The sequence below is a fragment of the Plecotus auritus genome (genome assembly GCF_963455305.1).
Source record: "Plecotus auritus genome assembly, chromosome: 8".
NCBI classification, from domain to species: Eukaryota; Metazoa; Chordata; class Mammalia; order Chiroptera; family Vespertilionidae; genus Plecotus; species Plecotus auritus.
Window position 1 is genome coordinate 87567185 of NC_137782.1, and position 25391 is coordinate 87592575.

The window sequence follows — 25391 nt, forward strand, 5'->3', positions numbered from 1 at the left end:
CTAGAGTCCCTCGCCGTCCACCAGCCCCGCCCTCGTTCCGCCCCTCGCGCGCTGGCGGGCCGTCTCGGCCCCGCCCCGTCGGGCTCCTCCTTCTCGGCCACCGTTAGACTGCGCTTCGCGGCAGCAAGATGGCGGCGCAGCAGCAGAACAGTGAGGGTGGTGCGCAGCTGGCAGGGCCCGCGGCGGAGGCCGACCCACTGGCCCGCTTTACGTGTCCCGTGTGCTTAGAGGTGTACGAGAAGCCGGTGCGGGTGCTCTGCGGACACGTGTAAGCGGCGAGCCCGGGCCTGGTCGGGGGGCGCCTGACTGGGCGGAGGGGAATGGAGCCGAGGGGCGAGGCCTCAGCAGGGAGGGTCTCGGGCGGGGGTGGGGGGGGTCTCGGCCCAAAGTGGCATCTCCGCGGGGCCTTCCGAAGACCCGTGGAAGTTGTCTGCTTCCTTCCAAGAATCCCGCTCTTCTCGAGCTCCTACTGTGTTCCAAGCGGCCTGTCAGCTCCTCCCACGCGGGATAGTGTAGCTAAACCCCACTGGGGTTCTGCCCTCGAGAGCCACAGTTTCCCTTGAGTAGTGCGTACGTCGCCCCTCAAGTGTAGCACATCTGGCGTCATTATCCAGCTCTGCCCAGTAATTCTAATGTGCACTGAAGTTGGAGGAACACTAAGCTAGGCTACCAGAACAAAAGGGAAGTCATGCTGTAAATCTGACCAATCTGCCTTCGCTGTGAAGGGGGTGAGAGTCGGCAGATAGGGACCGTTAGCATTCCTATTTACTTGGGTTCAGGTGTGTTTCGTGTTGTTGGGAATTAAGCCTCCATGGCCTGCATATTTCTAGGAGGCGTCGGGACGACTAAAAGAGGTGTGTGTGATAATGTCAGGACCGGTCCTGGACTGCGGTAGGTGTTTTGAGTTTGGCCGGATTTGAATCTCAGCCTTGCTGCATCAAACACACAAACACCTAAACTGAAAGAATTGGCCATCTACTTCTTGCCTCTGAGGAATGGCATTTTCTCCATGGCCTCCCTCAGTGTGTATCATGGCCGTCACCTTGGCATTGGTCTTAGGGCCCCTTTACTGGTCAGTAGGCACTTGCTGGGCATCACGGGCATTATTTCTGCAGCAATCCTGCAGAGGAAGAGCTCCCCAGTCACACTGACTGCTTTTTGCTTCTTCAAGTACACAAAGCTCTTTCTAGCTTTGGGCTGTTCTGTTTGCAGTTCATTTTGCCTGTAACTCTTCCTGTCCCATCTGCACCTCCCTCACCACTACCCCAAATCCTTTTCAGACTTCAAGTCCCAATTTGTTACCTCCCTTGTCACCATCCCCATTTAAATTACTCCCAGTTTCTTGCACAGAGCAAAATTTAGGGGCATGAGGGCAATGACCATTTTTATTTTGCCCTGTTTATATCCATCTTCCAGTCTTATGTTCAACAGACCAAAATATTTGTATGCCCACTATGTGCCAGATTCTTGGGGCATAGTAAGAAATAAGGTGATTCTGCCCTCAGAGTTCACAATCAGGCGAATAAATAAGTACCAGCAAATGTTCAGACTATTGTGAAAATTCATTGTGCAATGGAAGGGTATTATAGGAATCAAACTGAGGGGGAGTGGGGGTAATGGATGAATAAAGAAGCTTGACTTAGCAGAATTTACCAACTGAAGAGCAACAAACCTTGAGGTTTCCTTGAGCCAGATGAACCTTTCCTGGGTCAGATGGGTCAGGGGACAGTACTGGGATTCAAACCTTGACTCTTTGCTATACTCACCATACTACGTCTACATGTTCATCAGTTCAAAGTTGATTGAAAATGGATGCACCTCTCTGAGTCTCTCTTAGGGCCAGCCAAGTGCTTTTTTGCTCTGCCTAATTGGTTTTTGATAACTTTTGTGCTTGGAAACTTCAGCATCACTGTAGCTCTGGCTGGGCGTAGCATTAGATTTTTATAAAACTTTTATCTCAACCTCTAAATGATTATGCTGCTCCAGTCTAGTACAATATAGGTGCCTGGGTGCCCAGGAGAAAGGACTTTGTACATAGCACTGTAACAGAAAGGGTGGAACATCTAAAAGGCTGAACTAGAAGAAGGCCATATGTAGGAAATGGAAACTGAAAGCAGCCTATTTTCTTAGCAGGCCTTTATCATGGCCCCAAAGGTCGTCCTGCTTTTCGGACACCCCTCTGCATTTGGTGTCATCTTTGTATGGAACTCTGCATCCAGGTCTGTGTGCCTCCTTATAAATTTAGGCCTCAGTTCAAATGATACCTTCTTAATGAAGCTTTCTGTAATCCACCCCAGCTGATCTCATTGCTTTGTTTTATTTCCTTCATGTATTTAATCACTATCTAATATTTGTGTTTTTCTCCACTCTGGAACACAACAATTATGAGGATCGGGACTTAGTTTCGTTCAACATTGTGCCTTCAGTGGTGAATCACTAGACCCCCTCATTTTCTCCCAGCCTGGTCTAGAATTTTGCCTAGCAGAATAACATCTAGCTTAGTGACAAAGAGGAAGAAAATTCTTAGAAACAGTAAAAAATTGTCAGATGTGCAGATTACCTTTGATTATACAGTCTGCCTTAAACCTATCAGGTTGGGTATGTAGCTGGGGTATTTTCATGCCTTATTACCCATTCTTTCTGTGTACTTGATCTCAGCATCACCACCTGTCTAGGTTTCAAGATAGAAACTTGGGCTCAGTGGTTGAATATCAATCTCTGAGCAGGAGGTTACAATTTGATTCCTGGTCAGGGCACTTGCCCGGGTTTGTGGGCTCGATCTCCAGTAGGGGGCGTGCAGCAGGCAGCTGATCTATGATTCTCTTTCATCATTGATGTTTCTATCTCTCTTTCCCTCTTCCTGAAATCAATAAAAACATATTTTTTTAAAAGGTAGAAACTTGGCCTTTTTTATCCTCCAAATTTAGTAAGTTACCAGTCCTACTGATTACACCTCTGAATCATTTCCTGAATTCATTCTCTGTTGCCTCAGTCAGACCCTCACAGTCCTTTGCCGTTAGCCATCTTTTTGGTTTCTACTTCAAGTGTCCTCTTGTCTTTCCTCACCTTGAAAAAAAAAATTTAAGCCTGGCCAATGTGGCTTAGTGGTTGAGTGTCGACTTATGAATCAGGAGGTCACGGTTTGATTCCCGGTTAGGGCACATGCCTCAGTTGCAGGCTGGGTCCCCCGTGTGGGATGTGCAGGAGGCAGCTGATCAATAATTCTCTCTCATCATTGATGTTTCTATCTCTCTCTCCCCCTCTCCCTTCCTCTCTGAAATCAATAAAGATATATGTTTAAAAAGAAAATGTTTAAAAGAAAAAAAATTTTAAACCAACAATTCTATTTTCTGTGATAGTCCCAGAGTTATTTTTCTAAAATGTGAATTTATCTTGTGGATACTTTGCTTTAGACTTCTGCTTATGAGGCAAAGTGTTGGGCTTTTATTTCCTTAGATGCATGAGTTTTTAAGTCTTAAGAATCTGGGATATCCTCGTACTCGGCCAGCTAAACTCTTTTCTTTTAAGGCTCTTTTTGTAGATGCTGCCTCTGAAGTCTTCCCAGCCTTGTCCTTACGTCACAACTAGTTGCTCTTGTATTTGTGTTCCCATAGTGCTTTGCATTCACCTCTAATGATAGCAGCTCCTGTTTGTGGTGCATTTCAAATATGCTAGATACTGTACTAAGGTCTCCCAACATTCCTAGAGGTGAGTACTACTATCTCCATTTCACAGAGGAAAAACCGAGATTCAGGAAACCCTTCAGTGTACTGTGACACCTTTTGCCCTGTGTCACAGTAGTTTGCATTTGTTTCTGTTGCTAGACCTGTGTGTTCTTTGCAGGACCCATCCCCCCACCCTCATTTTTCTGGCATAGGGAGATGCAGGTTTTCTTGTTTGTTTTTTGTTAATCCTCACCTAAGGGTATTTTTTTCCATTGCTTTTCAGAGAGAGTGAAGCGGGGGAGACAGAGAGAAACATGGATGTGAGAGAAACACATCAACTGGTTGCCTCCTGCACAAGCCCCAGACTGGGCAGGGGCGAACCTGCAACACAGGTACATGCCCTTGATTGGGAATCGAACCCGAGACCCCTTGGTGCGCAGGCTGACGCTCCAACAACTGAGCACACTGGCCATGGCAGGGGGACTTGGTATTTGAATCAGGAGTAGGGAGCAAGTTGTCTTTAACCCATTATTCATTGATGTCTTTTAAAAGTTTATCCATTTTGTTGTCTTGTCCTCACAATGCATGACTCAGGTTCTCTGTATGTCTTGTTCTAGCTTTTGCTCTGCATGCCTGCAGGAATGTCTGAAGCCGAAGAAGCCTGTCTGTGGGGTATGTCGCAGCCCTCTGGCACCTGGCGAACGAGCCGTGGAGCTCGAGCGACAGATTGAGAGCACAGAGACTTCTTGCCATGGCTGCCGTAAAAATGTATGTGGAAGGAAAACAGAAGAGTTGGTCTTTCTGTGATGAGATGGGGTAAAACGTAGAGCTGTTGCCATGTAGTTTCTAAAGGTAGAGCATGATGGATGACTAATAGCAAGTGTGCATGCTGGTTATCTGTGGCAATGGCTGTGCTGTTTCATTTCAGTAACCTTATTGGGTTTTTGGGGGTTTTTTGTTTGTTTTTTTTTAGAATGGGCTTAGTATATTACATATTTTAGCTTTGAAAATCATAGAAATCAGTTATCCCAGTTTTCCCCTATGACTCATTTTTCCAAAGCATTATGCACAATATTAATTAAAATATAATGACAGAAGGATATTTTTAATATCTTTTAATATAAAATAAAGTCAGTGACTCAAAAATGTTACCTGCTTTAGTTAGTTTGAGAGGAAATTTAAAAATCTATATCAGCCCTGGTCAATGTGGCTCGGTTGGAGAGTCATCCGGTATACCAAAAGGTGGTGGGTTCTGTTCCCAGTCAGGGCACATACCCAGGTTGTGGGTTTGATCCTTGGTCAGGGCACGTGTGGGAGGCAGCCAGGGGATTTTTATCTCTCACATTGATGTTTCACTCGCTCTCTGTCCCTTTCTCTCTTTAAAAAATTAAAAATGTATATAATTACAGATATAAAATTTAATCAATTTTTAGCACCTGACAGGGAAAAATCATGATACAAAGGTCAATATGAAATGTTTGATTATAATAGCAAGATCTAACATCTAAATGCACCCATGCTCTTTTGTATTACCATATTAAAGTCAAATATATTTATTTTAATATCTGTTATAACAAGAAATACTACTGTCTTATTTTCTTTTTTTCCAAGAGATATACACAGGCTTATTGGTTTTTAAATCATGGTTTTGTTAATTCTAGACAGTACAACAATCTATATATATAAAAGGCTAATATGCTAAGTGTCCAACTGTCTGACCAGTTGCTATGACATGCACTGACCACCAGGGGGCAGTCGCTCAATGCAGGAGCTGCCGTGATGCTTACTGGCCATTTACAGAGAAGTGGCACCGCGGACCTGGCGCCCACAAAGCAACACTCTGCTTCCCCCAAGTGGGACACAGGCCCCGCCACCACCCTAGAGCGACTGCCCACCAAATTGCATCGCTACCGAGACCCCATGGTGCAAAATGCAGCCCACAGCCCAGCCCAGCCGGGAAATGGTCGCTGTGGGGGCACTGGGTAATGACGTCACATAGCAACGACCAGCTTCCTTTGCCTAGCGACAATTAGCCTCCTTGCAGTTTCTTCAGTCTAGGACAGGGGTGGGCAAATTTTTTGACTCGAGGGCCACAATGGGTTCTTAAACTGGACCGGAGGGCCAGAACAAAAACATGGATGGAGTGTTTGTGTGAACTAATATAAATTCAAAGTAAAGGAGTGGAGGGGAGAGCAAGAGAACTGGATAGAACAGCCGGATCCAGCCCGCGGGCCGTAGTTTGCCCACGGCTGGTCTAGGAACAAGACTTGCTTTATAGCCAGGTGCAAACATTTCACACTTTAACCAAATGTCTGTGGAGCGTTTTACCGTGCCTCATCTCATTTGATCCTCACAGAAGTCCTGGAGTAGGTAGATAGGACACTCGGTAGAATCCTATTTTCTTATCATTAGCTGGAAAACAGAGATTTAGAAAGCTTAGAAACTTGACCTGACTGAAAAGAAGTAAGAAATGGTGGGCCTTTAAAATGACTTCAGGTTTTCTCACTGCACAGAATATAGTCAAACACTGCTGCAGTTAAATATTTTACCCTTTGTTCTCCCTGTGTGATCTACAATAATAATCTGCTTCATGTTGATATTTACTGCTGTGTTGCTGACAGTTACCTGAAAGAAAAGTTGGGGTGCTTCACTGGGCTGGAAATAGTTTAGCTAAATCAGAAAGCAGGTCTAATTAAGCAAGTTTATCCTATATAAAGGCTAAGTTGACTTGTGCATGCATGATACATATAAAGCTCTCACTAGTGCCAATCGCATGCGTGTATTTTGATCTGTCATTGTTGATCGTGAATTTGGTTGACACTTCTATTATAGAGAAAAGGTGAATAGCGATATTAAAATATTCTAGTTAATTTCCTTTCAGTGTGCATGAAACTGCACTGGGCCACTAGTATAAAATAATGTAGGCTTGTTCCCACTCCAGAGCTTACCTCTTTAGAGTGGTTCAGTTTAGAAGACTGAAAAATATTTTCTACCCTTTGAAAAACACAGGTGTAGGATTTTTACAAAATAGGATCATACTATAATATATATTTCGACAACTCTTTTCACATTTGAAACAGTTTTTTCACCAAAGGACTGTTGGACGTTCTTGCACGTTAATGTCATTAACACCTTAGTTAAATAGCCTTAGAATGCATATGCCTTACAATCGTCCTTTCAGAGTGATTTAGCATGAGGGGTACCCAGTGGGTACAGTTCTGAATAAGGCTATTTCCCATTTCTTTTAATTGGGAAGCGCTGGTTGCTAGCTTGAAGTTAAGTACTTTAGCAGGAGATAAGACAGAAGCATCATGGTAAACCAGAGCTCAAATATTGAAGCTTTTTTTTCTTGTAGTTTCCTTTAATTTAAAAAATCAAGAAATGGAAATCATTCAAGCATAATGGGATTTGGGGGATTTTTCTGTATGCTTTTTATTTTCCCCATTTTAAAGATTAGTGATAGTATTGTGGTATACCTCTTAAAAATGTTTTCCCCCCGTGTCTCCCCTCTTTCTTCATTCCTTACACATTTTCTTTTTTTTTAGAACACCTGTCATGAAGCACTCTTTAGGTTTTCTTTTCTTTTCTATAAAACCATTAGGTTTTATAGAAGAAATAGATTCAGATTTAGGGTTTTTTGTAAAGATCACTTACCATAATCTGTCGACTTGTACTTTAACTAGGATTACTAGCCTTTATCCCTTTTACTTACATGGTCAGGTTTTTTTTGCTGCACAAAATGGAATGAAGTTCTTGGCTTGCTGTAAGGAGATGAATTTAAATATTAGTATAGAAAACTTAAAAAACTTCACTTGGTTTGGAGTGTGTCTGTAAGCAGAGGGTGTATGGTGAATAAAGCAGACCTCTAGGAGAGTTAGTGTAGAGTGGAAGCAAATGTCCTGATTTGGTCAAGTAAAATACCAATCTTGGTCTTAACAGAAACCCTGCAACAAACAGTCAGAGGTTCAGCCCCATCAGCACAGCCAGGAGACTGGTGAGATGTTTGCCAGGGTGGAATAGGTTTAGTTTTCATCTTGCCCTTGCTTTGGGATAATGTTGGGCCTGGTACAAGGTTCTGACTAACTTGTGGCAACTCTGATTCTTCCTGTCCCAGTTCTTCCTATCTAAGATCCGGGCCCATGTGGCTACCTGTTCCAAATACCAGAATTACATCATGGAAGGTGTGAAGGCCACCACCAAGGATGTGTCCCTTCAGCCAAGGTAAATGACTCAAATCACTCCCTTAGGTTGAGGTCATCTTTTTTGTGTGTTTAATTGTCACACTGGACACTTTGCATGTTCGGGGTTGAGTTGTATGAATTATAGAAAGTGAAAGTGTAATAGTTATGCTGGCTAAAGCTGATGTAATTTTGTGTGGGGGGTGGTGTGGAGAAGCACTCTCTGATGTTCACTTCAAATATTAGCTGTGCTGATGTTATTTTCAGAACATTTGACCTGACTCTGAAGTAATTATCACAATCCCTGTCATAAAACGTTCAGTGAACTTTGCTCCTTTTTGCAAGGTAAAGTGGCTGAAGTTGCATGGAAATGTACTCACAGAGGTGTTTTTTTCCCCTGCCTTTCATCTTCCAGGAATGTCCCAAACCGTTATACCTTTCCTTGCCCTTACTGTCCTGAGAAGAACTTTGATCAAGAAGGACTTGTGGAACACTGCAAGTTATCCCATAGCACGGACACCAAATCTGTGGTAAGAGTAATTTTTTTTTAAATACTTTTTATGGAAAAAAGTCAGACTTACAGAAAAAATTACAGGAATAGTATGGTAAACTCTTATGTATCCTTTACCTAGATTCTTGGATTAATAACATTTTACCATATTTGCTTAACCATACTTTCTATATACAAATTTTTTGCTTACTATTTGAGAATAAGTTATAGATATCATGTCCCTAAATACTTCAGCATATATCTCCTAAGAACATTTGCTTTTTAAAAAATCACTTTTTTGTGTGTTTAATTGTTACTCAGGAAATGTAGCATTGAGATAATCTAATATCTATTGAGGGATTCATGTTCACATTTTAGCAATTGTAATGTTCTTCATATCAGTCTTCCATGTCCCTAAATCCCAGATCGGTGTGTTAGGTTTAGTTGTCATGTCTCTTTAGTCCTCAGCCATTCTTTGTCTTTCATGACCTTGACATTTTTAAAGAGGACAGGCAAGTTTTGTAGAATGTCCTCAGTTTGGGCTTGTCTGCTTCTTCATGAGTAGATGCAGGGATGCTCCATAAGTGATGTGTCCTCCAGGTTCCACATCAGGGAGCAAGTGATGTCTCTTGGTCCATTGTTGGTATCTTTAACTTGGATCCCGTGGTATCCACCGCGTTTCTCCTCTGTCAAGCTGCCATTTTCCCTTTGAGAGTAGCTTTTTCATAGTTGTGGAGAAAAAGAATTTAAGGTAAAATTATTAGGAAAATGCTTATTAGTCCTTTGACATTTAATTTAAATAACACAGATTGACATTTCTTGTTTTGAAAAAAATGTTTGAATTTTGTCCATCTTCAGCAGTGCTGCCCTTCCCTCTTAATGTGATTGACAGACTAGTTCCTTTCTTTCTTTTTACAGACTAGGTCTTTTTTTTTTTTTTTTTTTTAAATATATTTTATTGATTTTTTTTATAGAGAGGAAGGGAGAGGGATAGAGAGTTAGAAACATCCATCAGCTGCCTCCTGCACACTCCCTACTGGGGATGTGCCCGAAACCAAAGTACATGCCCTTGACCGGAATCAAACCTGGGACCTTTCAGTCCGCAGGCTGACGCTCTATCCACTGAGCCAAACCGGTCAGGGCCTGACTAGGTCTTAATACAACTTCCTCTATAGTTTGTTTTAGTTTTCCCATTTATCTCAGACTGCTTCTGCTGAAATATATACCTAGTTTTATGGGCAGTCTTCAGCTCCATTGCTGTAAAAAGTGAGGCACGAACTACAATTTTGCTAATAGGATTAGGTCTTGTGGCATTCTTTATTTCTCTGTTGGAAATCTTAAGATCCAGTTGGCCTTTTCAGGAATATCTTAAATCGTCTCTTGACTTTATTGAACTCCTTGTCAAGTACAAATTCTGGTCAGTGCAGCCACTTTTTTACACTAGACTCCCTGGGTTCTTAACGTTGTGCTGCAACAGATTCTACCAGTGAACCCCCTCTCCATCTGCTTATTTCAGCTCCCCAAACTAGGGGACTGGGCTGGGTTGGCCCATCGTGCACCCCATTTTCAGGACCCTGATATTGCTAGGCAGGCACAGTCTCTAGTGGCTATTCTCTGCATTAAGTTCCTGTCATGAGCTGCGCCGATCTTAACTAAGTTCAGAGTATCAGGTGTGCATTCTTTCTTCTATCTCAGGAGGTCTGTGATCTACCTCTGAAGTCACAGACTGGCAGCCTGTGGGTTACATCTGGCCCATACACATTTTAATTCCCCTAACTTTTAAAAATGCTTCCTGCCTAACCTATTTGGCTCAGTGTATAGAGCATCGGCCCTTGGATTGAAGGGTCCCTGGTTCAATTCCAGTCAAGGGCACGTGCCTGGTTGCAGGCTTGATCCCTGGCCCTGTGGGGGAGGCAGCCAATTGATGTGTCTCTCTCACATCGATGCTTCTCTCTCTCTGTCTCTCCCTCTTCCTTCCACTTCCTAAAAATCAGTGGAACAATATCCTTGGATGAGGATTAATAAAATAATAAAAATAAAAATGCTGCCCTGGCTGGTTTGGCTCAGTGGATAGAGTGTTGGCCTATGGACCGAAGGGTCCCAGGTTCGATTCCGGTCAAGGGCACATGCCCAGGTTGCAGGCTCTATCCCCAGTAGGGGGAGTGCAGGCGGCAGCCAATGAATGAGTCTCATCATTGATGTTTCTATCTCTCCCTTTCCCTCCCTCTCTGAAATAAATAAAAATACATTTAAAAATAATAAATTGATTCTTCAAAGAAAAAAACAAACACAAAAAAACCCTCTAATTTAAAAAAAATGAAAAGAAATAATAAAAATAAAAATGCTTCCTTTTGCCGAAACCGGTTTGGCTCAGTGGATAGAGCGTCAGCCTGCGGACTCAAGGGTCCCAGGTTCGATTCCGGTCAAGGGCATGTACCTTGGTTGCAGGCACATCCCCAGTGGGAGGTGTGCAGGAGGCAGCTGATCGATGTTTCTCTCTCATCGATGTTTCTAGCTCTCTATCCCTCTTCCTTCCTCTCTGTAAAAAATCAATAAAATATATTTTTTTAAAAAAATGCTTCCTTTTTTGTCTGGCTGGTGTGGCTCAATGGTTAAGCGTCGACCTAGGAACCAAGAGGTCACGATTTGATTCCCAGTCAGGGCACATGCCTGGGTTGCTGGCTCGATCCCCAGTAGGGAGTGTCCAGGAGGCAGCCAACCAATTATTCTCTCTCATTATTGATATTTCTGTTCCTTTCTTTCTCTCCCTTCCTCTCTGAAATAAATAAAAACATATTTTTTTAAAAAATGCTTCCTTTTTGCTGAAATAAGTATGCCAAACTTAAATCTAGGTGTTGGGGTAAGGGCTGGTTCATCAAACTATCATCTGCTTTTCTGTAGGTGTGAAGTTTTTCATAGTAAATTTTAAAAGCCTGACATAAAATTTTAACATATCTTTGCCTATGTTTATGTCTGTCTGTAAAATAAAATCTTAGCTGTGGATTGATTTGGTTGGAGGTTAAGTGTATTCATAATTTTGATCAGTATTGCTGAACTATTCTGGTTTCTGGTACTACAACCTAATTTCTCTCTTTTTCTCCCCTCCTTTGGCTTCCTGAAATTCATGTGATCATTTTGTCTCTGTTGAAGCCTCTCTTTCTTCAGCCCTTGGCGCCCTGTCCCATCTCTCTCCCGCTACAGAACTCCTTAACTGTCAGTATTCCAGCACTTTCCTTTGGGAGCTCCTCCTCTTCTGGCCCTCGTCCCGACTCATGCCTCAGCTCCAGCTGCCTGCCTCACTCTGCTACTCAAGGAGTCTTCCTCCATTTCAGATTCATCTCTTGCCTACCCCCTTTGTCACCATATCTTCCTGGTAAATGATGGGATTCCATCCCTAAGCCGGATGCGTATGCCTGCTTCTGCCCCTCCCAGCTTCCATGAATTTTTCATGCTAGCCACACTGATTGTCTGGCTGTTTGCCTGTAATGCTGCCTCTTGGCCTTTTCTCCTTGCTACCACTGCCCCTCTTCTGGCACACACTTTCATGTGTTCTTTGGCTTTCCCAATGCCTCCCAGTCTTCAAAACCCAAATCAACTGCTTGTATGAGGGCTTTTCCGCCTGAGCCCCCTCATTTACTCCGTAAAAACAGAACCTAAGGCTGTGTTTTAACTTTCTTGGGACATTGCTCATCTGTCATTTTTTGGTTTTCTTTGTGTCTTGAATCATTTTATATGTGGGATGGAAGGCCATAGTCTAGACCCCCACTGAACTGATGCATTGTTCTAACCACAGTAGGGGATAAGAAAAGGGTAGTATCATGGCTTAAGCCTTTACCCACCCCCAAGTGTTACTTGACTTGATGTCAATGTGCACACAAGGGAGTGACCTGGCCCGGGACTGGTGTGTCAGGAAAGCTGTCCTGGGAGATCGGGATTCAGACACGAGCTACAGAGAGTGGACATTAGCTGAGACATCAGGTGCCTAAGACCATGCTTCTTTGTTGAAAGGTTTGTCCAATATGTGCTTCAATGCCCTGGGGAGACCCCAACTACCGCAGCACCAACTTCATCGAGCACATCCAGCGGCGGCACCAGTTTTCTTACGACACCTTTGTGGTAAGTGGAACCTGGGCTGTGATTCCTTCCTCCCTCTTTTTACCTGAAGAACCTTGGGCCCTATTGTTGAGCTGTGTCACTGATGCTACTAGTATAGGTTACCTGGAATGTACCTGTGCAGTCTGTGAGCCAGATGAGTGGCCACAGCCTTTCTTGAGTGGCATTGAAGATGAACTGGCCAGCTCAGCCAGTGTAGCTGGTGGTTCAGTGTCAATCTATGAACCAGAAAGTCATGGTTCGATTCCCAGTCAGGGCACATGCCCGGGTTGCAGGCTCGATCCCTCATGGGGCACGTGCAGGAGGCAGCTGATCAGTGATTCTCATCATTGATGTTTCTATCTCCTTCTCCCTTCCTCTCTGAAATCAATAGAAATAAAACTATGACCTGGCCAGCTGTCTTAGACTGAGACATGGTGTCAAATTGCTCCTATGGTTGTTGTGTGTTTTTTTTGCCACCATCCTCCCCATTCGTTTGGTGTGTGTAGTTTCTACCTGTTATAGAACCTGGTTTGAGATTTTTGGGGGGTTTATTTTGTTCTTTGTTGTTTTTTTTTTATATCAGACAGGGAGAGAGAGAAAGGACATCAGTGATGAGAGAGAATCATTGATCAGCTGCCTACTGCATGCCCCACCGCCCCCCCCCTCCCCCCCGGGGATTGAGCCCACAACCTGGGCATGTACTCCCAACCAGAATCGAAGCCAGAACTCTTCAGTCCACAGGCTGATACTCTATCCACTGAGCAAAACCAGCTAGGGATATTTTTTGTTAGTTTGTTTTTTAAATATATATATTATTTTTATGGAGAGGAAGAAAGAGATAGAATATCACTGATGAGAGGGAATCATTGATCGGCTGCCTCTTGCACGGCCCACACTGGGGATTGAACCCGCAACCAGGGCATGTGCCCTGACTGGGAATCGAACTGTGACCTCCTGGTTCATAGCTCAACACTCAACCATTGAACCATGCTGGTTGGGCTGGTTTGGGATTCTTAGCTTAGATACCCATAGGGCCAGGCAAGTAGTGGAAATGGTCCCTGTCAGATTTTCAGGCTAGATTGCGTGTGGCTTGTTATGCTGTAGTCAGCTCCAGCTGATCCTTGTCATGTGTAAGTACAGGCACAGTGTTGCCCATTTCCTTCGCCCATACCAACTCCAGGAAGCTGGAAATGCAGAATTTCATATATCGTCTTACATATTTATTTTTAACGTTCTTCAGGTCAAACAAAGCATATCCACTGACCAGATGTGGTCGTTAGATTTGTGTCCTTTCCCTAGAGCTGAGTGATTTTGAAGGACACGCTGTTGTCTTGGCAGCATAGTGATAGATAAATTTGGCCAACTGCTTGGAATAAACCTTTTATTTATACATGTGTCAAGTTAGAATTTTGTAGTAGTCGGTCTTTTTTTTTAAATATATTTTTATTGATTTCAGAGAGGAAGGGGGAGAGAGATAGAACATCCTATATAATAAAGAGGGAGTGTGCAAATTGACCGTCACTCTGCCACAAAGGTGGCGGTGCCCACAGTGGAGGCGGGGGTTGGGGGGTTTCTGTAACACAAGATGGCTGCGCCCACAGCGGAGGCCAAGTTCCCGTAAAGAGCCTTAACAAGCAATCAGCAGGGACCTGAGGCTGAGCCCCACCCCCCACCCCCATGGGGCTTGAAAGGGGACCTCAGGCCTCACCCCCGACCCGGCAGGGCTTGATGGGGGGCCTTAGGCCACACTCCCTGCCCAGCGGGGCTTGACAGGGGATCTCAAGGTGTGCCCCACGCCCCAGTGCCAGACCAGGGGATCTCAGTCTGTTCCCCCCCACCCCCTGGCACCAGGCCAGGGGACCTCAGGCAGCACCCCCCACCCTGGCACCAGGCCAGGGAACCTCAGGCTGCATCCCCCACCTGGGAGGGCCTGACGGGGGACCTCAAGGTGCGCCCCCTGCCCCAGCCCAGGCTGGGGGACCTGAGGCTGCGCCCTCCACCCGGCGGGGCTTGACAAGGGTGGGACCGGCCAGGTCTGGATCTAGCCCAATAAGGGGCAGCTGGCCGGGTCTGGGTCTCACGCAATTTTGAGGTGCACATGGGTGGGCAGGAACTTGACTCTGGGTCCCATGGTGCACCCCAGACTCTGACAGGAGGAAGATTTTCATATACATTTTACTAATTTTCTTTCATCTCTGACACTTCTATTATAGAGAAAGGGCAAATAGCAATATTAAAATATTTCCTCTAATTAATCCCCTTTTAATATGCACGAATTTCGTGCACTAGGCCACTAGTCAATGATAAGAGAAAATCATTGACTGGCTGCCTCCCGCACGCCCCCTACTGGGGGTTGAGCCTGCAACCCAGGCATGTGCCCTGATCAGGAATTGAACTGACCTCCAGGTTCATAGGTCAGTGCTCAACCACTGAACCACAACAGCCAGGCTGTAGTCAGTCTTTTTTTTTTTTTTTTTAAATATATTTTATTGATTTTTTACAGAGAGGAAGGGAAAGGGATAGAGAGCTAGAAACATAGATGAGAGAGAAACATCGATCAGCTGCCTCCTGTACACCCCCTACTGGGGATGTGCCCGCAACCAAGGTACATGCCCTTGACTGGAATCGAACCTGGGACCTTTCAGTCCGCAGGCCGACGCTCTATCCACTGAGCCAAACCGGTTAGGGCTGTAGTCAGTCTTAATGGCTATAATTTCAAGACCTGAGAAGGAAAGCATGACTCTTTACTGAGTTGTTGTAAAGAGTATTCATTGTCTGATACATATCTGAAACTCAGACTTGAAAATAACTGTCCTTTTTGTTAATGCCATAAAGATGACTATAATGCCCAAGTAGAAAACTTTGCCTCATTGAGTTAAAAAGGCTAGTTTTACCCTGGCCAGTTCAGTGTTAGAGCATCGGTCTATGCACCCAAGGGTCATAGGTTTGATTCCAGGTCAAGGGCATGTACCTGGGATGCAAGTTCGATCCCTGGTTCCGATCTGGGCATGTGCGGGAGGCGACCAATAATGTGAGGTGTCTCTCACATGAAGTTTCTCTCCCTCCCTCCCTCCCTGCCTTCTACTCTGTCAAAAAAAATCAATGGAAAAAAATACCGTCAGGTGAGAATTAACAAGAAAGAAAGAAAGAAAAGTTAGTTTCACTACAGTACACTCCACATTAGAGTACTTGGTCTGTGTCAGGTTCATCTGGGTGCTCTCTGGTCCTCAGTCTCCCCATTTGAGGGAGCCATCATTGTTTGCATCATCGGGATGAAGCAGCAGAGGCACAGAGAGATCAAGCAATCTGTCTAGACTTCCATGGCTAGCATTGCCAACCAGGAGCTGGGATCCGGTCCCTGGCAACCTTCTCCAGGGCCCTGTGCTCAGCTCTCCTGCTTCTCCTACTGCAAGTGAGTCCTTGCAGCTGCAGACAAGTGCTGAGGTTGTGTCTGTGTTTTGCCCCTAGGATTACGATGTTGATGAAGAGGACGTGATGAATCAGGTGTTGCAACGCTCCATCATCGATCAGTGAGCAAGGCTTCTACTGTCCGTCTAGAGTTCCAGAGCTTCCATTACATGTTATGTGTGAAATCTTAAACATACAACAGACCTGGCAGTGGTGTTAGGACAGGGTCACTTCTAACAGGGAAGCAGGTTCCCAGGTCAGAGCCCTCCTTTCCTTTGGGCTCTTCCCCTGTAGTTAACCCGGTTTGTCACATCTTGTCCTTGATTGCTCCTCGGCTACTTCCTGGGGTTTCTGCTGCTTCTTTCCAAAGAAAACCCAGCCTCTCCACCTGTCCTTGTTTCACTCTTGTTCCTCTCACCTAGCATTCCTCTCTCAGGTCCTCCAAGCCCGCCAGGACCTCTTGTGGGTCATGAATAGCACAAATGAAATAAGTGTCTCCTCTCCTCATCCTGAGGTGTGAGCTCTGGCAGTAGTGCATCTGATCACTGGTGGAACTCCTGTGCTGAGGAAGTTCCTGTTAGTTGGTCCTTGCAACAGCTGCCAGAGCTGGAGTTACCTCCCAGGAAACCTTTTAAAAGTCCTGCTGGGGTGAATGTTCTGGGTTTAGCATGGTCTGATGCTGGAATTTTGATTAGTGATATTTTGCTGCCACTCCTGCACATCCTTAGAATGTACTGGTTCAGTCTTAAATGCCTGCATGGTGCCTTTTTAGGATAAGGTGGAACCACATGTTTTTAGTGGAAATAAGTGTTTCTAGGTTAGAAACTTAGGTTAAACTCCATTTCTCCATAAGTGGGGAGGAGGGTCAGCTGAGAGAGACAGGAGGACCATAGCTCTTGGCTTATGATTTTCAAGCTAATAAGGTATTTTCAAATGACTGGTCATGTTTACTTTTCTGTTTGGGACCCTGCTTACATTCTTGTCGTTGAGGTACAAGAAGGAGTCCTCAAGTGAATAAGAAAGAAGAGGTTTGGAGCCCGAGTGGATAACAGTTCCTTTATCTTTGGTTAAAACTTAGATTAAACTGAGCATTGCTTTCCTATCAGCAGGAGGTGATAGGAAATCTAATACCACAGCCTACCGTCTCTTCTGACAAGACACTGTTCAAAGGCACAACATCTCCTGTGAGCAGTTGTTAATGGAAACTGTCTCCTGGAAACTTGCTTTGGTAGCAGCTCAAGAAGCTTGAAGTTCAACATGTTTCACGATATTAATAAACACAAGGCTAAGAGCTGGCAGTCAAATCCACGGGAGCAGAACCTCTGATCAACCAAAGGGCATCTGGATTTAGGTTTGCGTTTTCATGTCAGACCTCTCTAGTCTGATACGAAAATTTCTTCTGGTCAGTGACTGAGGTTGCAAGTGACAGGGCTTTGGGCCTGTGCCCTGCTGCTAGGGGCCTCTCCTTACCTGCCAGTAAGAACTTTGGATGCCTAGTAACCAGCAAAGACAGGGCCCTTTGGGGCAAAGTAGTATTTTCTATTGTGCTATTGCTTGGGAGGCCCATATGTTAAGCTCAGCTTCTTCACTATAGTTTTTGGAAAGAGATCACTCAGACCTCCCTCAATTGAGATCATCTCAGTCTAAGTTTAAAGGGAAATTTGAGTAAAACCTTCATTTGAGGGAACTGAAGAGAACGTGTCCGCCTCACTGGTGGTACTAAGAAACTGCTTTCCTTGTATTAAGTGCACTTCATGTATTTCTAATAAGATGATTTTCCAGAAAGTGAAATTTGTTACGTTCTGGCTTTTAAAAGGCGAAATATAAATAAATTTCATAATTTATCCAACCGGTCAGCTGCAGTGCCTGTTTTCATTGCTACCACATGCTGATATCTGGGCCTGGGAGTCTCTAGAAGGTTGTTGCTCTTCCTAAGAGGAAGTTCCTGTCTGTCACAAGGGAGTCCCCCTGGCTCTGATCTCAGCTCTGACACTTCACCAGCTGAGCCTCGCTGGGCCGGTCCTCTCTGGAAAGTGAGCGCACCCCCACTTCTCACAGTTGGGAAGTCCAGTGAAGTGAGGAGTGAATGCTCCATAAAACAAGGCTTTACACACGTGCTTCAGCTCCGTTCAGGTGACTGAGCAGCAGCCCCAAGACATGGTAGTAAAGGTTTCACAAGTTAGGGTCTGAGGTCCTGAGTGTTTTAAGTTCTGCACTCTTCTACTGGCTGTGGGACATCTGGCAAACACTTTCCCTCTCTGAATGTTTCTCTACGATAAAAACTTATTTGAACAAGTTGAGCTTTTACTATTACAGATGAAATACTCAAATTTTACTTAATTACATATATATTTAAAACACATAGAAATGGCTGGGTTAGCTATCACTAAACCCAGCAGAACATTAGTCCTCCAGTTCCATCTACAACATATTCAGTGCTCCTGACCTCTCCCTCCTTTTTTTTTTTTTTTAATATACTTTTATTGATAGGAAGGGAGGAGGGGGAGAGAGAGAGAGAGAAACATCAGTGATGAGAGAGAACCATTGATGGGCTGCACCCTGCATGCCCCACACTGGAGATCAAGCCCGCAACATGGACATGTGCCCTGACCGGGAATCGAACCTTGAGCTCCTGGTTCATAGGTTGGTGCTCAACCACTGAGCAACACTACTGGGCTCTCCCTTCTTTTAAAAGCAGTTGCTTCTGCAACACCATCCTGGTCTCTCTTTCTATGTCTCTACCATATTCATTTTCATGTCATGACAGCCGCCTCCTAGTTCCCTCCCTTAGCTGTTGGAATTTTCCAAGACTCTGCCCTGGACTCCTATTCACCCTACACCCTCTCCCTGGGCAGACTTACTTACCCACTCACCACTTGGCTTTCATTACCATCTGAGTGCCCATTGGCTGAGAGCCACAGTTCTAGACCAGACACCTCTCTGGAGCTCCTGGCCCAGAGAGCCTGCTTCCTCATAGACTTGTTCACCCATATGACTTAAAGGCCTCAGTCAAGTACTGCTTGACTCTTACTGAACTCATCATCTGCCCTCTTACTACTCACAACTCCTGCTAGGTGGTACCACCATCCCTCCAGTTGCCCAAGAATTAACCTGAAAATCATCTTAAACACCTTTGTCCACCTTAACACCTATGCCAACAAATTGTATTGACTTAAGCTCCCATATAACACATTTGTGCGGGGTTTTTTTGTTGTTGATCCTCATCCAAGGATATTTTTCTATTGATTTTTAGAGGGAGTGGAAAGGAAAGGGAGAGACACAGAGAAACATCGATATGAGAGAGACACTTTGGTTACTTTCTGCACGTGCCCTGACTAGGGCCAGGGATCAAGCCTGCACCCGAGGTACATGCCCTTGATGGGAATCGAACCCAGGACCCTTCAGTCAGCAGGCTGACAGTCTATCCACTGATTCAAACCAGCTAGGGCCATTTTTTCACCATCTCACTTAACACCAGCATCTCAAAATCCACCATCTGAATAATTCAAATCTCATCTGAATTATTGCCACAACTCTCCTTTCTCTCCAGTGCTCTCTAGCTGACATCTAACCCATTCTCCACCAAGCAGACAGAGGATCATATCCTTTAAAATCCTTCAGAAGCTCCAGTTATCCTTGGGTAAAGTCCCAGCACCCCATGGCCCTCCAGGCCTCTTGTCCTCTGTCCCTGTCTCCCTGACCAACCTCAACTCCTGACATTTGCTTCCACACTCAACCATCCAGGCCTTTCTGCGCCTCAAGTGGGTCATGCCTGCTCTTTCCCTCTGGAATATTTGGTGTTTCCCCAACTTGCATCTTTACCTCCCAAATGCAGTTTGAATGTCTAGCTCAGAATTTCATGTATGATGTTCCTGTACAAGATTCTACTTCTAGTACTAATTAGGGCATTTATCAAACTCATGTATCAAACCCCTGCTTGACTATAAGCTCTCTGAGGATAGGATTCCTGTTTACCTCTATAACTTCATCGCTCAATATTCTGGTTGCCAGAAATATAGGACTCCCCGTTGCATGTAAATTTCAAACAACAAATAACTTTTTAGTATGAATATGTACCAAATATTGCATGGGAGTATAATTTGCCCAAGTCAGAAAGTGAATGCCAGGAATATGCAGGCTAAATTGTTTGAAATTCACACTTAACTGGGCATGCTGTGCTTTTATTGGTTAAGTCTGGAAACAAATGTTCTGAACATCTGTAAGTGTCCAACAACTCACACCTGATACAATGCTTGTGCAGCCCAGCCTGCATGGCTCAGTGGTTGAACGTCGACCTATAAACCAGGAGGTCCCGGTTTCAATTCTTGGTCAGGGCACATGCCCGGGTTGTGGGCTTGACTTGGGGTGTGCAGGAGGCAGCCAATCAATGATTCTCATCATTGATGTTTCTATCTATCTCTCTACCTTCCTCTCTGAAGTCAATAAAAAATATTAAAAAAATACTTGTGCAATTGGTTTTTTAAAGTCTTTTAATGATTTTTTAAAATATATTTTTTTATTGATTTTTTTTACAGTGAGAAAGGGAGAGGGATAGTTAGAAACATCCATGAGAGAGAAACATTGATCAGCTGCCTCCTACACACCCCCTACCGGGGATGTGCCCGCAACCATGGTACATGCCCTTGACTGGAATTGAACCCAGGACCCTTCAGTCAGCAGGCTGACACTCTATCCACTGAGCCAAACCAGTCAGGGCTAATGATTTTTTTGATTTTTTTTATTTTTTGAGAGAGAGAGCGCACAATTGGTTGCTTCTTGCATACTTCCCAACAGGGGAATGAACCCAAAAGCTGGTCATGTGTCTTGACCGGGAACCGAATCTGCCACGTTTTGGTGTATGGACGACCTCCAACCAACCAATCCACACCAAAAAGGGCTGCAATTACTTGTTTTTTGTTGTTGTTTTTTTAATATATTTTATTGATTTTTTTTACACAGAGGAAGGGAGAGGGATAGAAAGTTAGAAACATCAATGAGAGAGAGATGTGGATCAGCTGTCTCCACATCCCCTACTGGGGATGTGCCCACAACCAAGGTACATGCCCTTGACTGGAATCGAACCTGGGACCTTTCAGTCCGCAGGCCGACCTCTATCCACTGAGCCAAACCGGTTAGGGCTGCAATTACTTGTTTTGATGCCTGCCTCCCACACTAAGTTAACCTTGAGGGCAAGGACTATGTCTGTGCACCACTGTCCTCCATACTTGGCCCCAAATAGACTCAATAAATGTTCCTACAATTGAAATGGATCTAAAACTGGACCTTTTTACAGTGGTACTTCTTTCCATGGCCACTCTTCCAGCCCACAATTAGGGGCCAGTGCAGTGGTAAAGAGAGCCTGAAGGGGGCAGTGTCTCCCAAGGATGGGCTGGCCCCAGTGCCCATCCCTGCAGGGAGGCGTGTCCTCAAACCTGAAGCGCAGGAGTCTGGACTTGCTCACAGAGGAGGCAAGACTCAGGTGGGCCAACAAGGTGGCCGCCCAAGCCCTCCACATAATCCCTGGATGCTCTCTTGCCTTTGTTTTTCTCGTTATGCCCTGGCTGCTGAATGTCCCTTATGGGGGCCAGTTGGGCATTATGAGTACAGGGTTAACGACAATGATGCTAATCTCTCTCATCCCTAGTTCCTCATGGGTGTCATTAGACTAATGGTCTCGGGCACACAGCACAGTCCCCTATTCCCAGCATCCACACTGCTAGCTAGCTGTGTGACCTTGGACAAGTTATTCGAATCTCTTTGTGCCTCCGTTTCCTCATCCATAAAATGGGGTTAATAAACGTTTGTCTTCCTCATAGAGTTGTGGGAATCTAGTGAAATAACCCATGTAAACATCAGAACAGGGCCCAGCACAAAGTAAGCACTTAAAAAAAAGTGAGCTACGGACAGCAGTACTGTTTTTCTCACCCGTTTCTGAGACAACCTAGTGACCTCCTCACCCAAGCAGCTAGCAGCTAGTTGTTTGGTGACTAAACACCGCTATTAGATGAAATGTTTCCCAAACTCAGCCTGAAGACATGAATTACCTAGGAGGCACTTGTTACAAAATACATTCTCAAACCCTCCCTCGCAGAGTCTGGTTAGTAGATGTGGGTGGGGTCTAGGAATCCAAATCTTTTAAAAGAGCCTCAGGTAAAATGCATCCTTAGGCTAGTTCAGAAAATAATGTAAGGTGTGTTGCAACAAAGGTATTGTAGCTGGAGTGGGGCAGCAACTTGGCTGATGTTTAGAATCAGGTGGACAAGCTCAGGCCTTACAGGTTGCAAGACTTTAGTGATGCCTTCTCTGATTATAAAAACCACCTATAACATTTACTTGATCTCAAATGATCTCCCACAAATTATTTACAAAGGGAAAATTAGTAACCTTGTAGTGGGGAAACCTCGCAGGCATCTTCTTCACCAAATGGCCAGGTGGTATCATTGATTATGGGACAAACCACGGGTGACGATGGGATGCACTGAGGCTGTAGCACCACTTCTGAGGTTCCAACAGAAAAACGTCTAACGTGAGTCCAATTGTAAGGAAACATCAGGCCAGTCAGCCAAACCAAGGGACATTCCACAAAACAGCTGGAGTCTTGAAAAAATGTCAAGGTCAGATTAAAGGAGACTAGAGAGGTATGAGAACTCGCTGCAATTCTGCAGGGTCCCCAGATTGAATCCTTGATGGGTAGGGTTGTCGTAAAGGATGTTATTGCACCAATTGCTGACATTTTAATGTGGACTGTGGAATAAGCAATATTTCACCAATGTTAGATCTCCTGATTTTGACAACTATACCACAGTTACATAAGAGAATGTCCTTGCTAAGAGAGAGCTATGCATGGCTGTGGCCAGTGTTTCTCAGTGATCAGAGCATTGGCCCCAGCACCAAAGGGTTGTAGGTTCAATTCCTGGTCAAGGGCACATATCTGGGTTGCAGATTCAATCTCTCATCCTAGTCAGGGCAGGTTCAGAAGGCAGCCAAGTGATGTGTGTGTGTCTCTCCCTCTCTCTATCCCACCCTCCCTTCCATTCTCTCAAAATCAATGGGAAAAATATCCTCAGGTGAGGATTGACAAAAAAATTTAAAGACAGTTCTGTTAAAAAGAGGGGGAGAGAGAGGAATATGCATGGAAGAGTTTAAAAGGAAAGGACATGATGTCTCCAATTTACTTTCAAATGATTCAGAAAAAAATAGTGTATGTCTGTGTATAAGTATAAAGATATAGATAGGGATGTGATAAAGCAGATGTGCACAAAGTTAAACATTATAATGCTCTTTTAGGAGGTAAAGAATTATGAATTTATTAGGTCATCTGGAAAACCAGATGGGCTGAGCCCCCAATGGCGCCAGCCTAGAATGCTCACCCCACCCCACAGACAGCCATTTCCTTCAATAGTGGAATACTCACATGTCCTGGGTCACCATATTTTTGATTGAAACTTAAAACGGGCGAATGCTTTACTTCCTGCCTATAACCACATGTCAGTGTGGTGTTATTTTTAATGGCTGCCTGATGCTCTGGGGGAGGATGGTCCATACTTTATTTATTAATGGGTATTTAGTGTGTTTCCAGTTTGTTATAGACAGTGCTAGGGTGAGCATCCTTACAAATACATCTTTGCCCACTTACCTGAGTATTTGATATGCAGAGCTGATGGGTCAAATGGAGAGGTTGAAAGAGACAAATATGGAGAAAGACAGAGAGACACAGTCAGGCAGAGTCAGGAGCAACAGAGAGACACACCCCAGGAGAGACAGTGAGAGAGAGAGAGAGAGACAGAGATGGCGAAAGACCAGCAGAAAGAGAGCAAGGTAAAGGGAGACACTGGGAGAGGCAAGGGTTCTGCTCTCAGGAGTGTCTGAGAGGCAATTTGTCTGAGCCATGGCCACAAAAATCCAGGCAAAGAAGTGACTAAGTGACTCTTCGGCACACACCCTACAGATACAATTGTAGATGAGGTCAGAGTCCTTTGTGCAAGGATTTTCATGGAACAATCATTCCTGAAAAGCAAAAGATGAGAAGCAAGCTAATTACCTGCTGGTTAAGATTGTGCTAGAGTGCTGATAGGAGCAGTCTCCAAGTTGGACTGCCAGATTTAGCAAATTAAAACATAGGAGCCATATATATATATATATATATATATATATATATATATATATATACACACACACACACACACACACACACACACACACATATGTGTGTGTGTATGTGTATATATATGTATATGTATATATGTATATATAGCCCAGTTTAACTTGAATTTCAGAGAAAGAATCAGTTGGTCCCATGCAGTTTTATTATAAAAAGCTTACCATTGTTGTTTATCTGAAATTCTAACTTAATTGGGCATCTGTATTTTATCTGGCAACCCTATGTCTAAGATCAGTGAGAACAGCAAGGTAAAGTCAGACTAGAGGGTGTGTGTGGAGGTTCTAGCTCCTGACCTGGGTGGGGGCTATAGTTGAAGGGAAGGGACTTATCCAGGGTCACATAACCACAGGTGGTCGGGCGAGGCTGGACCCCAGCTTTGTGTTCTGTGATCATTTGTGTATATGTCTTCAAAGTGTTCTTGTATTAAATAAAAATATTTTTAAAAAGACCACAAATTTTGACACTCCGTTTGAGCATTTCTGATTTTAAAACATACTGGCAGTCTCAGAAACTCCAAAGGGCTTGGGGCTCTCAGTGCTGTTACCCCTGCCTTGCCGAAGGACTTCACATCCGGGAGCACTCATCTACCCCTGGGCTTCTTAATCATGGAGGTTACTGGTCACCGCTGCCCGGAATGTCCTCCCACTCTCCCCTCCTCTCACCTGTCCATCCTGTGACCTCAGCCTGGGGTCAATCTGGAAGTCACTCCTCTGACTCACCTTGGGTCCTTCACCTGTGAGCTCCACGGGAGTGGGGACCTGTCTGGTTCATCACAATGGCCCTGTCCACTAGGCCAGGTACATTCCACCGCTTTTTCACTGAGACTTGAGTATGTTGGTACCTCACCTCTCTGGGCCTTGCTTTCCTCATCTGTATAATGGGGCTAATAATCTTGCCTGCTGGGCAGGGCTGGCTGTGAGGATCAAAGGGGCCAATGTGACCTAGAGGGGAAAGGGAGACATTGACATTAGCATCTCTGAGGTGCTGAAGTTGGAACTGAGATAAGCTCTAGGAAACTTCTGGGGAAGGGTGTTTGGGGCAGAGGGAACAGCAAGGACAAAGGCAGTGCTATGGAAAAGAACCTTTGTGAACAGGGAGCAGAAAGAAGCCCTCGAGGCTGGAGCAGACGAGCAAGGGTGAGAGTGGGGGAAATGAGCCCCAGTTATGAGGCGTCTTGAGTTGGGTTGGGGTTTTATTCTGTGTCCAAAACTGAGAGCTAACTTTTACCTAAGAAAATTGTTTGCTGACACTTTCCCCTCCTTGCCTTTGTCTCCCACACAGAAGTCTAGAGGTGTGACTGGTGGGTGCTGGGAGCAGAGGCCCCCAGGGCTTTTCCTGGAGACAGGTTCAGACTTCTGCCAGGAAGATGGAGATAACAGGGTGCTATCAGTCCA

The 25391-nt window shown here is 44.7% G+C and overlaps 1 protein-coding gene across 10 annotated transcripts; it reads left to right on the plus strand.

The window, feature by feature from the left end:
- The first annotated feature begins 99 nt into the window (after positions 1-99).
- Positions 100-17689, plus strand: RNF114 (ring finger protein 114). 10 transcript variants are annotated; one of them, XM_080685129.1, is made up of 8 exons: positions 100-268; positions 4283-4433; positions 7780-7886; positions 8259-8373; positions 11484-11706; positions 12342-12449; positions 15897-15958; positions 16946-17689. In XM_080685129.1, the coding sequence occupies exons 1-7, from the start codon at positions 129-131 to the stop codon at positions 15908-15910; spliced, it is 858 nt and encodes a 285-aa protein (XP_080541255.1). In that variant the 5' UTR covers positions 100-128; the 3' UTR covers positions 15911-15958; positions 16946-17689. The 10 variants fall into 10 exon arrangements, with proteins under 10 accessions (XP_080541255.1, XP_080541258.1, XP_080541257.1 ...); XM_080685132.1 differs by having other exon boundaries at positions 11535-11706; positions 16943-17689; XM_080685131.1 differs by having other exon boundaries at positions 11535-11706.
- The last annotated feature ends 7702 nt before the right edge of the window (positions 17690-25391 follow it).